This window comes from Arabidopsis lyrata (genome assembly GCF_000004255.2).
Source record: "Arabidopsis lyrata subsp. lyrata unplaced genomic scaffold ARALYscaffold_4, whole genome shotgun sequence".
NCBI lineage: Eukaryota > Viridiplantae > Streptophyta > Magnoliopsida > Brassicales > Brassicaceae > Arabidopsis > Arabidopsis lyrata.
Window position 1 is genome coordinate 6,355,390 of NW_003302552.1, and position 14,162 is coordinate 6,369,551.

Below are 14,162 nucleotides of genomic sequence, written 5' to 3' on the forward strand. Positions count from 1 at the left end.
ATTCAAACCTTAAAAAAACTCTCCCTTCTCTCTTAAACAAAAGTAGCCGCCGCTTTGTTTTTCCGGTTCCGGTGGCTTCCACAGCACCGGAGCCGAATAAACTCTGTTTCTTGTTTTGTTTTATCTATTTTCTTTAGTACATCCATGTTTTCCTTCCAACGGAATCAGATCTAGTTTTCCAGATCTATGTTTTAAAACTTAATTTTTTTCATCCTTAGGTTCTTGCTTTTTGCCTCTTTTGTCTCCGCCATTCTCAGCATCCGATCTGGCCGTATCTTTCCTTGGCAGAGGCAGTCTTCAACCGGTTCTTCACTGCCTCAAATGAAGAAATTTCACAATCGTAGATCTAGATCTTCTTCCTTTCTTCAAGAGACGATCCTTGAGTCTCTAGGTTTTGGATGTGTCTCACCGCCTCCGTGGCTCCTCTCCGGAGCATTATAAAGAGGGTCGCACGGCATTTTCATTCGGTTCCAACTTGTGGTAAAGGAGATTCTTGTATTGTAACCCGTTTGTGTATTTTTCTTAATCTCATATTTGATTTAATTTTCTAAAGTTTAGGTTTTGTAAATCTTTTTTGGGTTTCTTGATTCTAATCTAGGAAGTATTGATGGTTGTAGTGTAGTTGGTTTGTTTGAGTTTTTTTCCCTTTGTTTACCTTGTTTGGTCTTTGTCTCTGGGTGTTCTTGTACTCACCAGCTTGTGTCTCTGGAAGTGTCTTGTACTTGCCGGCTCTTGTATTTCATCTTGAATTCTATCAATGAAATCCTATTGACGAAAAAAAAAAAAAAAATCTTAAACTCATTTTTATAAACATATACATGTTGAGTGCATAGCTAATTTCAAGATATATCGTCTTTGATTTCATCAAAATCTCACACAAATATTTAATTGAATATTTATAGCGATACATCCTAAATGATTTTTTTCTTTCTAATATTTAGAAAAGTGTAGAGTGTGTGTGTTTTATATATGAAACAAAGTTTAACCTAGATTAAAAAAAACATATCCGGCCCAACGAAACTAAAAGCCATAGGGCCGAAAAGTTATGGAACATCATTAAATTTCTATTAAAAATTTAATTTCAGTCTCAATTTTCCCTACATTTTAATCTTTCAGCTCTTGTTCTCGGTTTTTCAAAAATAGTTTTTCTTTGAAAATGAATACCATGAAATTCACTCATTTCTACCTAAAGGTGTTAAACATGCCAATACATGTTCATCTGGCCCGTCCTGCAATAAAAATTTTTCTCAACGAAAAGTTTCGACAAGATCGCTGTCCGTGTATGCTTCGATATATATATGTCTAGCGGGTTAATGGGCCAGCCTGTTAATTGAATTTTTAAATTTTAACATTATATATTTTTAAAAATTTAGAAGCCAACAACTTTTATATAGAAAATAACTTTTAATATACTATCTTTCCTTTGCAAAAAAAATATACTATCTTTTAAACGTATTACATTTTATACATTAAATAGTTTTTACATTATCACCTATTATATCATATCAACTATGTAGAAAAATTATTTTATATAAAATTAGGGCTTTTGCAAAAATGCCACTTTTTCAATGCCACTTTTCAAAAATACCCTTTTTTAAAAACCTTATAAAAAAATGCTCTTAAAAATATAAAATTTACCCAAATATGTATGTAATATTATTAAAGCATACACAAACTACATTTCTATGTATCTAAAATCTTATAAATACTTTAGAAATACCTTATAAATGCATTTTAAATACCTTTAAAAACCTTTAAAATATCTTGTAAAACCTTTGAAAAACCTTAAAAATCCTTTAAAATAACTTGTAAAACCTTTAAAAACACCTTATAAAACCTTATAAATACTTGGATCGAGTCTTCAAGTAGTAGTTACAATCCATAAGTACCTTATAAACTTAATAAAACTTTATAGAAATTTCAGATTTAAAAAGAGCCATTTTTGAAAATGGACATCTAAAAGGGGCATTTTTGAAAAAGGACACACCAAAAGGAGCATTTTTAACAATTTCCTTAAAATTTATTTATTTATATTAATAGCATACAACAGATCCGACAAAGTACAGATAAAACCCGTTACACCTGAAGTCTATCATGGGCTGGCGGTGAGCCATCCTTCGTAAAATATTAAAATTTTATTTCCTTACTCGCCCATAACAGACTGGGTTGGGCTTGGCCCGCAGACTTAGGCCTGTTTGACTGTTTCAATACCCACGCCTCTTAAACTTGGTACATATGTAAGGTTTAAGAACAAATAAATACAAATCAAACTTTGGTTTGTTAGAAATTATATGGATAATGATTATCCATTTCTATAGCTTTGTCCCCAAATAACTTAGTTCTAGCTTATCTTCTTTGTAGCTTATCCATATTAATTTTCTTTAGCTTAGGCACCAAGCTATTGTACTATATATATGTGTAAAGTTTAGTCGATGGAAATAACAAGAATGAGTTGAGAGAGAAAGTAAATAAAGAGTGAAGTGTGTTCTCTCGTCCACTTCCCTCTCCCTCTCTTAATTATTTCTTTACAGCCATACATATATAATACAATAATATTATATTTGTTTGCGTTATATTTTATAACACGTTATCAGCACGATGTCTTTACCGCTAGAGCGTTTACGAGGTAAGTTACAATTTCTGTTATTCAAATTTATTTATGTTTATAGAACATAATTATTTTAGACATCGTGAGACTATGCCTTTTTCTGGTTTGATCGTTATAAATGGTAGGCTTTGCCTTCTTTACGATCAAATAAAAAGCTATGGCTTTTCCGAACAGATCGTTATATATGGTAGGCTATGCCTCATTTACGATCAAATAAATGGCTATGTTTTTTCCAGATCGATCGTCATATGGTAGGTTTTACCTTCCTAACGATCAAATAGAAATTTATATTTTTCCGGATTGATCGATATATATGGTAGGCTTTGTCTCCTTCTCTACGATCAAACAAAAGCTATGCCTATTGAATTCTTAATGGAAGGCGATGCCTCCTAAATTCTTATATGAAAAGGCTATAGCTCCATAAATTATTATTTTTGTTCATTTATGTGTTTAATTATTTTTATTTATTTTATTCGTAAAGAATAAATATATGTGTTATATGAGATTTAAAGACTTTGAAATTGTCTTTAAAATCAAAAATATATTTCTCTTATGAGAATATATGAAGCACGGGTCAATATATTTTTAGACAGTGCAAATTAATTGGAAGGTCTAGGTGAGCTAGTCTCTCTACTTCCAAATGCATCGGATTCATAATAATCGATGCACCGTGTTCTCCAAAGTCTCAAAATAACTCGTGTAGTTTCAAAGACATTTTTTTTTATAATTATTATATTGAGACTATAAATAAATGTGGTATTGAATATCCGACCACAATGGAGACACGCAAATGTATGATTATATCATGCAAAAAATAATAAAGATGGCAAAAATTATTTAATAGTAAACATGAAGTTTACTAATGCTTTAAGCATAGCATAACCGGTCAAGCTATCCCGGTAGAAAAATGCATTTGATAATAATGATCCAGATCCATGATCCATATCAGTGCTAACAAGGGCCTGATTAAAAAAAAAAAAAAGTGCAATATATTGAATTGCTCTTCCTTAATAAAAGAGATGTCTTTGGACCTCTTGTCACTACATCTAAAGATTAAAACTTGTTGCGTGCAAGTGGGTCTTCGTGTAAAAAGTATACAATCACACGATATAAAGCCCAACTTATTGTACAAGGTTTTTCTCAAAGACCAGGAGTTGATTAAAAAAAAAAAACAAATAAATCTCTTGTCATGAATGTAATTACATTCAGGTACTTAATGAGCCTAACGGTCTCTAATAATTTAGAAATGTACCTTATGGATGTAGTGATAACATATGGATCATTGGATAATGATATATACATAAAAATCCTAAAAGGATTTAAAGTTCCAGCGGTATTAGACTTAAAGTCTAATGAAATATATACGGTCAAATTACAGCGATCACTTTACGGATTAAAATAATCCAGACGCATGTGGTGTAATCGTTTGAGTGATTATTTATTAAACAAAGGGTATATTAAATAAAATATGCCCTTGCGTCTTTATTAAGAAATCTCTTTTGAGATTTGTGATCATTGTTGTATATATTGATGACCTAAATATTTGGAACTTAAAAAGAGTGATTAAATATCACTTCAATTTTATGTAAAGAAAGAGAAGCCTATTCAAGTACTGCATGCTTCCATCCATATTTCTGAGGTAACATTTAATTTATTTAAATTCATTTAAATTTATTTAAATTTTATATTATATAAGGAGTTGAAGGTTATATACCTTCTCCTTAACTTTGTAGTAGGCTAAGCCTCCAGAATTATATGGTATTTGGCCAAATCACCATTTTTCTTTGATAAGCTCATTAATGGTCGATTTCCGTAATATTTCTCCCAATTAACCCCCGTGTATAACCGGTCTAAAAAAAGGATTCGGTCCAAGATGAATAGGATTGAAAAGCCATCATCTTGAGAAGAGTTATTACAAGTTCCACATTTTTATAAGGAACTAAGAATAAATACATGATCCGTATCGGATATGTTATTGATCCTAAAGTTGGATTCAGTTCGAGATGAATGAACTCGAAGAGTTATCATCTCGAGGGGGAGAATTAAAGGAATCCCACATCGACAATAAGTCGATAAATTTTGGTGAGTTTGACACCCAGAGCGAAATAACTCTGGTGAAGTCATATCCTAAAATTTATCGCTTTTTGATAAAGTGGAACATCTAAAAATGATATTCACTCTCAAAAAGAGCTTTAAGTGAATCGTCCATAGTGCAAATCCAAGAGATTGCAAAACGATTCATGGTGATTTAATCTTCATGTTTTTACATGCAACATGCACTTTTGCATATAGTAATGATTATATATAAGGCCAACGATTTATAAGAAATATTTCTCCAATGTTATATATACATGATTGGAGATCAAATGTTTTTAATTTTGGATTTTATGGGTGTGAGGTATATGTTATAAATGCTCCTCTGCATCGCATAAAAATATCATCGAAAAAAGGATGAAATATATAGATGCAGGAGATGAGTCTCTGCTCTACAAATATTGAGCCATCTTATGAGAGATGTGCCTATTGCAAGATTTGCAAATCATCATGTTGATGATAAAAAAAATTTCCCATCATTATGGGAGAATCATTGAATAGTTTAGATCTTTGAACAAATAAATATAATAAATATGAACTTTAGAGTTCAAAAGTTCAAAAGGATCACTATTCAGAATATATTGCAAATCAAATGCAAAAAGCTGATGGATGAGATTTCATAAATTATTGATCCTCGTATAAATACATATGAACTTAAAGTTCATAGGAAATCTCTTGTCCCAGCTAAAAATGCTCTACAAAAATTATGTCTCTGGCGGATGACATATTATTGTCTATAACACGATAAAAACGTGATAGACAACTTTGGTTCCAAATATAAAGAAAATCCTCGAAAATAAAAAAGAGTATTATTACTAAAAAGAGGATTAAACTCTTAAAAAGAGGAGCATATAGACTTCTAAAGAGGAGCAAAGAAACTTCTCAAGAGGAGCAAAGAGACTCCTAAAGAAGAGTAAAAAAAGACCGATTGGCATGGCTAAAGACAAAATCAGGTACCTGAATAAAGTCATTTATAATGATTAAGAGATCTCGATTAACCATGTCATTACGGCAAATATGGAACCAAAGACAACACAATGTCGACAAGAAAAATGATCTAGTGCACAAATGTGATTAATGAGGATCATAAATCTCTGCTCTGTGAGCGTAAAGAGATATATATTGGCCAATAAACAAAGACGCAGCCAAGTCTATATTAATCTCGTATAAGAAACGAGTAATTCTTGGACACATGGTCCAAGCACCAAAAGAGTATTATGATACTTAAGACAAAACGGTGTGTCGCGCCGGTTTTGTCAAAATCACTCGATATTGAGTTGATGAATAAATGACTTGAATTGCGCCTCATAGGATGTCTGTAGGACTAATCCCTGAAAGATATATATAAAATAGTTATATTCCCGGGAACTTATAAGCATGATGTTTTTGAACATCATCAAAACTCTTAAAGAGTTATTTGGAATAAAAGATCTTGGAAAGACAAAAGTGTCTCTAGATCTTTCAACTAAACATCTAAAAGAAAGAGATGTTATATTAGTCACTTCTAAAGGAAGTCGACTCTATATATTTGATCATGAAGCACTATATATAAATGCTGACGAGTATTTATATATTTTGTGAATTGTAGCTAGCATATATAAATGCTGACGAGCATTTATATATCTAGTAAATATATTGTACCTAGCATTTGCTACTGATCTACTTGCAGGATTAATTCATTTTCTCCGACTAGACCTTTGAATGAGTTCAAATGTGTCTTCCATTATCTGCAAGGTACGATTAACTTGGGTTTATTTTATTCTAGAATCCCCGAGTTTGGTTTAGTTGGTTTTGCAGATGGAGAATCTATATCAGATCTGTCTAAATATATATCGCAAAACAACAACTACATGGCGTTTCCAACAATAAATTTTGGTCCTCGCTTGCTCAAGCCATGCCAAAATTATTGCGCTACATGAAGCATGTCGAGAATTTGTATGGCTCATATTGATGCACTCAACATATACAAGAGACTAGCAATATAGGCACCAATGAAGAGCCAACAACAAGACACTGCTACAAATGTTTTCCAACTCAAAGGAAGCTATGTCAAGAGCGAGATGACAAGACATATTTCTTCAAGATTCTTCTCTTGCACCCAAGAATCTGAGAAGAAGTAAGAAGTTGATGTCCAGTACATCCGACCAAGTAACAATGTAGCAGATTTACAAAGGCGCTTCCAGCTACAACATTCAGAAAGCATCTTTTGAAGAAGATGCTTCCAGGGGGAGACATATGATGATGAGCGTGGCTGCACTCTTTTCCCCTTATCATGGTTTTTATCCCACTGGGTTTTTCCATGACAAGGTTTTTAACGAGGCAGCAAATAACACGCAAAAGATAGACATCAAAAGTGAAGATCTATCTATCTTCAAAAATCTCTGTCACGCATTGACGAGATTAGAAGAAGCGAAACAATGATCGAGATGCATCATCTACGAAAACTATGAAGAGAACAAGACTCGTCTGTTCAAGGAAAATATTGCGTCACTGTACTCTTTTTTTTCTTTATCATGGTTTTTATCCTATACGGTTTTTCCATGATAAAGTTTTTAACGAGGCAGTACACAGTAATGGATAATCAAGGGAGAGTGTTAGAAATTATATGGATAATGATTATCCATTTCTATAGCTTTGTCCCCAAGTAACTTAGTTCTAGCTTATCTTCTTTGTAGCTTATCCATATTAATTTTCTTTAACTTAGGCACCAAGCTATTGTACTATATATATGTGTAAAGTTTAGTCGATGGAAATAACAAGAATGAGTTGAGAGAGAAAGTAAATAAAGAGTGAAGTGTGTTCTCTCGTCCACTTCCCTCTCCCTCTCTTAATTATTTCTTTACAGCCATACATATATAATACAATAATATTATATTTGTTTGCGTTATATTTTATAACATGGTTGAAATAAAAATTATTAGATCTAGTGGATGTATAAACAAATCAAACCACTAAAAAGGTAAAAAAAAAATTTATAACACAAATGTTGGTCTAGTTTTCTTTACTCATTATGCCCTGATTGATTCAGAGGTGTGATCATAGCCTTTTGAAGAATTTCATAGCCAGCTAAGTTTAAGGCTCCGAGAGGAGCAGTCCAGAAGAACCTTGGAACAGCTCCTTTGTAGTAAGCAAGAGGACCCTCATGTGTGAGAATTGAATAGGCAGCCATCCACATCGACAATTCCACGCCTTGTGGAGCCGTCATCATTCTTGTTTTAATCACATCGAATGGCGTTGTTAAGACTGCAGTTAAACCACCAGACAAGGCTCCAACCGCGATGGCTTCCCACGGCTCCAACTCTCTTCCTAATTGTCTCTCCACCACCTGTGAAACTCAGTCGCAACCACGTCATATTAATTACACAAAGACATGTCATTGTTCTGTTCTACCATGATTACCTTCTTTGATTGGTTGTAAAGTCCCATGCCTGCAACGTAGAAGGGAACCTCGCGTAGAAGGGTAACACCGGTCCCACGAAAGAGTCCTTTGAGCCCATCTTGATGCCAAACCGAAACCGTAGCTTCCACTATGTTATCAAACTGGTTGGCTTGTAACCGTTGTTTCAACACCTCACACGGTATTCGCAATGTTGTCCCCAAAACTGTACCAAGGAAAGACGCGATTGACTGAACCTACACGAATCAAGAAGCAAAAAAGAATCAAAGAACGAAACATTATGTAACATAAAGTTGGCAATGAGCATTTAATAACTAACTTGAATATCAAGGAGAGTAGGAGCAACGAGCGGTACTGCCAATTTACTTGCTTCATATATACTTGTTCGTAAACCATGGCTGAAAAAATGTTGAAACAAAAGAGGAAATCATGATAATGCTTATAACCAACAACCCCAAGTCAGAGCATAGAAGAAGAAACCTTGCAAATTGACCAACAACAGCGGGAATCGAGCCTTTGTATAAACCTCGAGCACCAATCTCTGGAATCTTTGACAATATTTCAAGAAACGACAATGTAGTTGATGCTTGAACTTGTGTCTTATGATCCAAGAACAAATATAAGTAATCAGAACAATCTCATAAACACAAAAAAAGAACCTGAAATAAGTCCAGAGATTACCATTATACCTTGACAGTATCCACTGGATGCATCAAAAATGCAGAGAAAGCACATGAAATTCCTCCAGCTAATGCAGATTTAAGAAGATGGCCAACATCTAATCCAACTCTTGTCCTAACAATTACAGAGTTACAGATTTAGACTAATCCAACATCTAAGAAAAACAGTAACTACAAGGTTCTTGTCCTCACCCAGTATCAAAGTTATTGCCTTTAGCAACAGCTTCACTGATCAATGGAGCTGTTTCATTGGATCTTGAAGTAAAGTTTCCAACTTTTGCAAAATTTAAGCTACCTATAAAGCTACACGCATCTGAATTCGTTGTTTTGCGAAAACAAGACTCAAGCTTTTGAGAATTTAGAAACAAATCATTGAGAATAGAGAGAAGTAGAGATTCAGGCGATACATGTTTCTTCTTCCGAGCTTTATTCACCATTGTTGATTTCAGTGGATCTGTGGACAAACGTTGAAAAGTAATCTGTTCCTCATTCTTCATTAGAGAAAAAAAAGAAGAGTGATTTAAGAGGAATATTGTGAGATTAGTCAATGTTTAATCCAAATTGTGGTTTTCTTTCTCGATTTTTGCCATTTTGGGTTGTTTGTGTTTAAAGTATTAGTATAAAACAACAATGCATATGCATGCGGTGTTCGACCAAATGACTGTGTTAAAAAATTGGAGATTTGGGACTGAGTAAATTTTCTTAATCTACTTTTTTTGGTTAGATTTAAGTAACACAGTCATTTCCAACTGAATAAACCACGTGAATAAATTTTCTTAATCTATTATTTAAAAAACAAAAATATATATCAATTCTTGTTTGAGAAAAAGAAATAAAACTCACAAGTTTTGCTTGAAATTGTTTCCCTATATAAATGGGAATCTATCCAAATCTACCACATTTTGAAATGTGGCATTTCAAATCTACCACATTTGGAAAAAGCTTTCCAAATGTACCACATTTTGTTGCCACATGCCTAAATCCGGACGAAATTGCCTTTGATGGAGAGAGAAGTGTGTGTCAGAGAAAGGGACAACTTTCATATCGACCACATTTGGAAAAAGCTTTCCAAAGTTCATATCGAATAAGTAATATAATTAGATCAAAGACAAGTTCATATCGAATGAGTAATAAAAGTAGATCATGGACAAGTTCAGATCGAATGAGTAATATAATTATACCGGGGACAAGTTCATATGAAATGAGTAATATAATTAATTAGATTGGGGACAAGTTCATATCGAATGAGTACCAGAATTAGATCGAGGACAAGTTCAGATCAAATGAGTAATAGAATTAGATCGGGGACAAGTTCATATGAGAAGAAACCCAGATCTAAATGTGTAGAATTAGATCGGAGACAAGTTATGATCGAATGAGTAACATAATTAGATCAGAGACAAGTTCAAATCGAATGAGTAATATAATTAGATCAAAAATTGAGCATGATGATTTTTATCATCTAATTCTCTTGATTGTCCATCGCCAGATGGTGTAGTTTTGTCCGCCAAAAATCTGGATTTACTCGGGGACAACTAGATCTTTCTATTATTCCGCAATAGAAGGAAAAAAAGTTCAATAATTCGGGTAGGTGAAGACAATAGTGCTCAACTAATCTGTGGACCAGAATAGATATTATGAAATCTATATAAAATTCAAAACTTTTAAACGAGAACAATTGGTGGACAAGATGTGAGATTCATGATAATAGAGCAGGGTGATTAAATCGGGGACATGATCTAGACGCAACAGAAAATTTCCAATCGAAGACAAGATTTCGAGACAAAACCGAAAGTTAATTGTTTAGTCTCATGAGAGATAATGTTTCTCTGTTAAAGTGCACGTGTCTCGAGAGATGAGAGATAAATAGGAAAACAAAACAGTTAAGAGAAGTCAAATCCTTGCATCGTGGAGCGCGAAAACTGCTTCAACAAGAGAAGGTAAAATTGTAACTCCACAGACAAATGTGGTAGGATTGGAAGACAGTTCCGAATGTGGTACATTTGGAAAGTTTTAGGGAAAATGTGGTAGATGTGTTAGTTTTTCCTATATAAATTGTTTTACTTGAAAACACGTAGATTAAAACAAGTTTTGCTTTTTACATTATTTTTAAAAAAATTATTACCTTGTCTCTACATTTAGTTAAAAGAAAATTCGTAATAATTGTGTAGAGAAAAAAAGAAAAAAAATGGAAAGAAATACTAAAGATCACGTCAAACAAACAAGTAGCGAGTTCGCCCTTGTTTCTCCCTGGCACAATCTATTATGCAACATTCCTAACAAAAGCTAGTACTATACTTAACTTTCAATATTTCTACTTCTAATTAAAAATTTTGGTTGGTTGAAAAATGCTGGTAAATTCATTGATGATTACTGAAACTAAAAATAAGTATGAATGAAGGCCAATATATGCTCATCTGAGATATTTTAAACTTGTAAGGTCTCTAATTTTACATTTTGAATCCTTACCATGTAAAACCTACTAAGTTTGACATCTACGTCATATTGTGATCTTTAATTTGTCCTCTTTGTTTTTGAGGGATATGATTTGTTGTGTCAAGTTGAACCATTTATTCATCATATACAAACTTATTTAATTATAGTCAACTGTTGTTCGCGAGTTTAGTGGGCTCAACTGAAGGTTTGGGCTTTGAATACCCAATTCGAATATTGGATAGGCCCAATAACTGTTCATTCATTTGAATAGGATTCTGCTCTGGAAAGTGTAACGGTTACAGCGAAGTAAGTGAATTGGTGGTAATTACAGGATGTGGTAATAAATTCAAGATTCGAAACGGGCATAATAAATGAGCCATGATTTGCGGGGGGAATTGATGAGATCGAATCTCGAGTTTGTACTATAAATAAAGATGGTAAAACATTGTAAAGGGGACCGAAGGTTGAATGCGAAAGAATCAATATATACAATTTTGAATCAGTTCTTTGTTATTCTTTTACGAGCGATATTCATCCTGCCGAGACTAGAGACCCGTGAAAATCACAATTATCTGTATTTCGGATTCCGACATCAACCTAATTTCTCAGTAATTTAGATAGGCAAAACAAATCATGAGCTTTTATAGTTCTTACTTTTTAGAGGCATTATGGACTTTTTAGGCTTTTTGAAGCCATAAATCATCTAATTCGTTGTTCAAGTTCTTATAGTTTACCTATCCAAACTAGAAATATAACTTTCTGTTAATTTTTTTTTTTTTTTAATTCTAGAAAAGTGTGTTGAGTCAAAAGCTTCTCCCATTTAAAACTCAAATTTGTGCTTTTGTAATTATACATGTGATGTGGTATATCCAAAGTTTTCTTGATTTCTAATTAAGTTCAGTGACGTTGATACTTGTGTCTGTTCTTACAGATCTTAACATATGCTCAACAATCAAAAAGAGCAGTCTAAGATTTAACAAGATCGAGTAGACGCATTCAAGAATTTGGGGCCGGTTCTGAACTATACAACCAAAAGTTTGTGGCTAATGCGGAGTCATTTGATGTTAAAGGAAATTGAATTAAAAATACCGGAACAAGTTTCGAAATTAGATGCAAAAGATATGGATATAAGTTTGAAAAAGTTATGTTCTACATATAAAATTTTTTGATGACACAAATTTATAGCGATTACGCACACATTAAATAATTTTGGCTAAAATAATACAAATTTTCAATTTGTTTTTTTTTTTTAAATAGTCTCTTAAACTAATCCTCGAATTTACTAGTTCGATTTTTGGGGATAGTTACAGTTTTAGAAAATGCTAATTTTCTAAAAATGATGAATTTAAAATTACTATAGTGATATTTTCCAAATTATTTTTGTCGAAATTTTAATTGGCACATGACATAGATACAATCTAATGAAAGTTTGTATAAAAATTGAAAGCAATATTTTCTTCTCCGGGCCTTCCTTCTTTTTCCTGGCTTCATCTTTTTACTAAGTTGAAGTAAGATTTTAATTTTATGGAAAAATATTCACCAATTAGACAAGATAACATTGTAGGATTGGTAAAGCAGTTGACAAAGATTTGTCATTTTTTGTGCTTTAAGCAGTTGATTAAGCTTTGTGTGACACGTTGTAGGATTGGAGACTCCATTATAAATTGAAAAAGAAGATAAAGAGAAAAAAACAGACTTTGTTTGCCAAAGAAATAAGTTGTGTTCTTATTGCTTTTGGGACCTATTAGTTTGAGAGTACTCTCAGTGCTTTAAAACGGCAAAGTCTTTGAAAAGACTTGTGTTTCCTCTTTAAAGTTTTATTGATTCTCTTAAACAAATTCCCTCGAGACCAACATGGCATAGTACGGGAATATTTACCTGACTAGCGAAAGACTTAAAAATAAAGGTTAATTCTCTTAAATATTATACTTTTTTAAGTTTGTTCCAAAAATATCTTTATAGATTTTTTCAATAATACTACGAATTCAATATTAAAATGAATCAAAATATCTTTTAATAGGTGGAAATAATATCATAAATTGGAAATACGAAATCTAAACATAATATTTTTCTTGATAAATAAAAAAAAACTAAATATAATATTTTAATTTATTTCTAATTTATTTTGGCTGAATAATTTTTAGAGAAAATGTGTTCAAATAACACTTAAAAGTGAGTTAATTACTGAGATAACACCCATCAAGGGGGATCTTACTCAAATAACACTTAAAAGTTGTCAAAGTCTTTTAAGCCTCTCTAAAAATTTTATTTACATTTGTGCCATTTTGAATTAAAAAACCCCTCAGAAAAAAAAAATTATAAAACCAAGAGCACAACAACCCTAAACCCAAAAATCATTTCTCTCAGGTTTCGACGACAACCGACGGTGGCGACCGTCTCCTCCTCCATAACCAATCCTCACCACCACCACCGTCGCTGTTACGCCACCGCACCAGAGCCCAACCGAAAAGCTAAATCCAATTCTTCTCTCACCAAGCTACTCCCGTCACTACCGCAGCAACACTCACCTTCTCCTGCTCCAGTCTCCGCGACTCATTCTCTCTCTAATCACTTCTCTAACATCGTAAGATGGATTCCAGATGGCTCGTTGGAGTATTACGCTGATTTCGCCTCGAAGCTCGCTGAGGATGGCCGAATTGAGGACGTCGCTCTCATCGCCGAGACCTTGGCTGCAGAGTCGGGAGCTAATGTGGCACGCTTCGCTTCCATGGTTGATTATGATCTCTTATCGAAAGGGATTTCGTCGAATCTTCGACAAGGTAAGATTGAGAGCGTTGTTTACACTTTGAAGAGAATTGAGAAGGTAGGGATTGCTCCATTGGACCTCGTCGATGAAACGTCTGTGAAACTAATGAGGAAACAGTTCGTTCAATGGCTACCTCTTTGCAAGTGGAGAAAGCTATTGACCTAATGGAATTCTTGCCGG

At 33.2% G+C, this 14,162-nt stretch overlaps 2 protein-coding genes across 2 annotated transcripts; both read right to left on the reverse strand.

Annotated features, from left to right (window-relative positions):
- Positions 1-365: 365 nt before the first annotated feature.
- LOC110229473 lies at positions 366-784 on the reverse strand. The gene has a single exon (XM_021029739.1). The coding sequence runs from the start codon at positions 462-464 to the stop codon at positions 366-368; it is 99 nt and encodes a 32-aa protein (XP_020885398.1). The 5' UTR covers positions 465-784.
- A 6,825-nt stretch (positions 785-7,609) lies between these two features.
- On the reverse strand, positions 7,610-9,471 carry LOC9315024 (S-adenosylmethionine mitochondrial carrier protein). Its single transcript, XM_002880735.2, has 6 exons — positions 8,972-9,471; positions 8,789-8,894; positions 8,580-8,698; positions 8,419-8,497; positions 8,102-8,335; positions 7,610-8,027 (listed from the first exon to the last, which is right to left on the reverse strand). Exons 1-6 carry the CDS (start codon positions 9,274-9,276, stop codon positions 7,704-7,706), a joined length of 1,167 nt encoding a protein of 388 aa, XP_002880781.1. The 5' UTR covers positions 9,277-9,471; the 3' UTR covers positions 7,610-7,703.
- Positions 9,472-14,162: the final 4,691 nt, after the last annotated feature.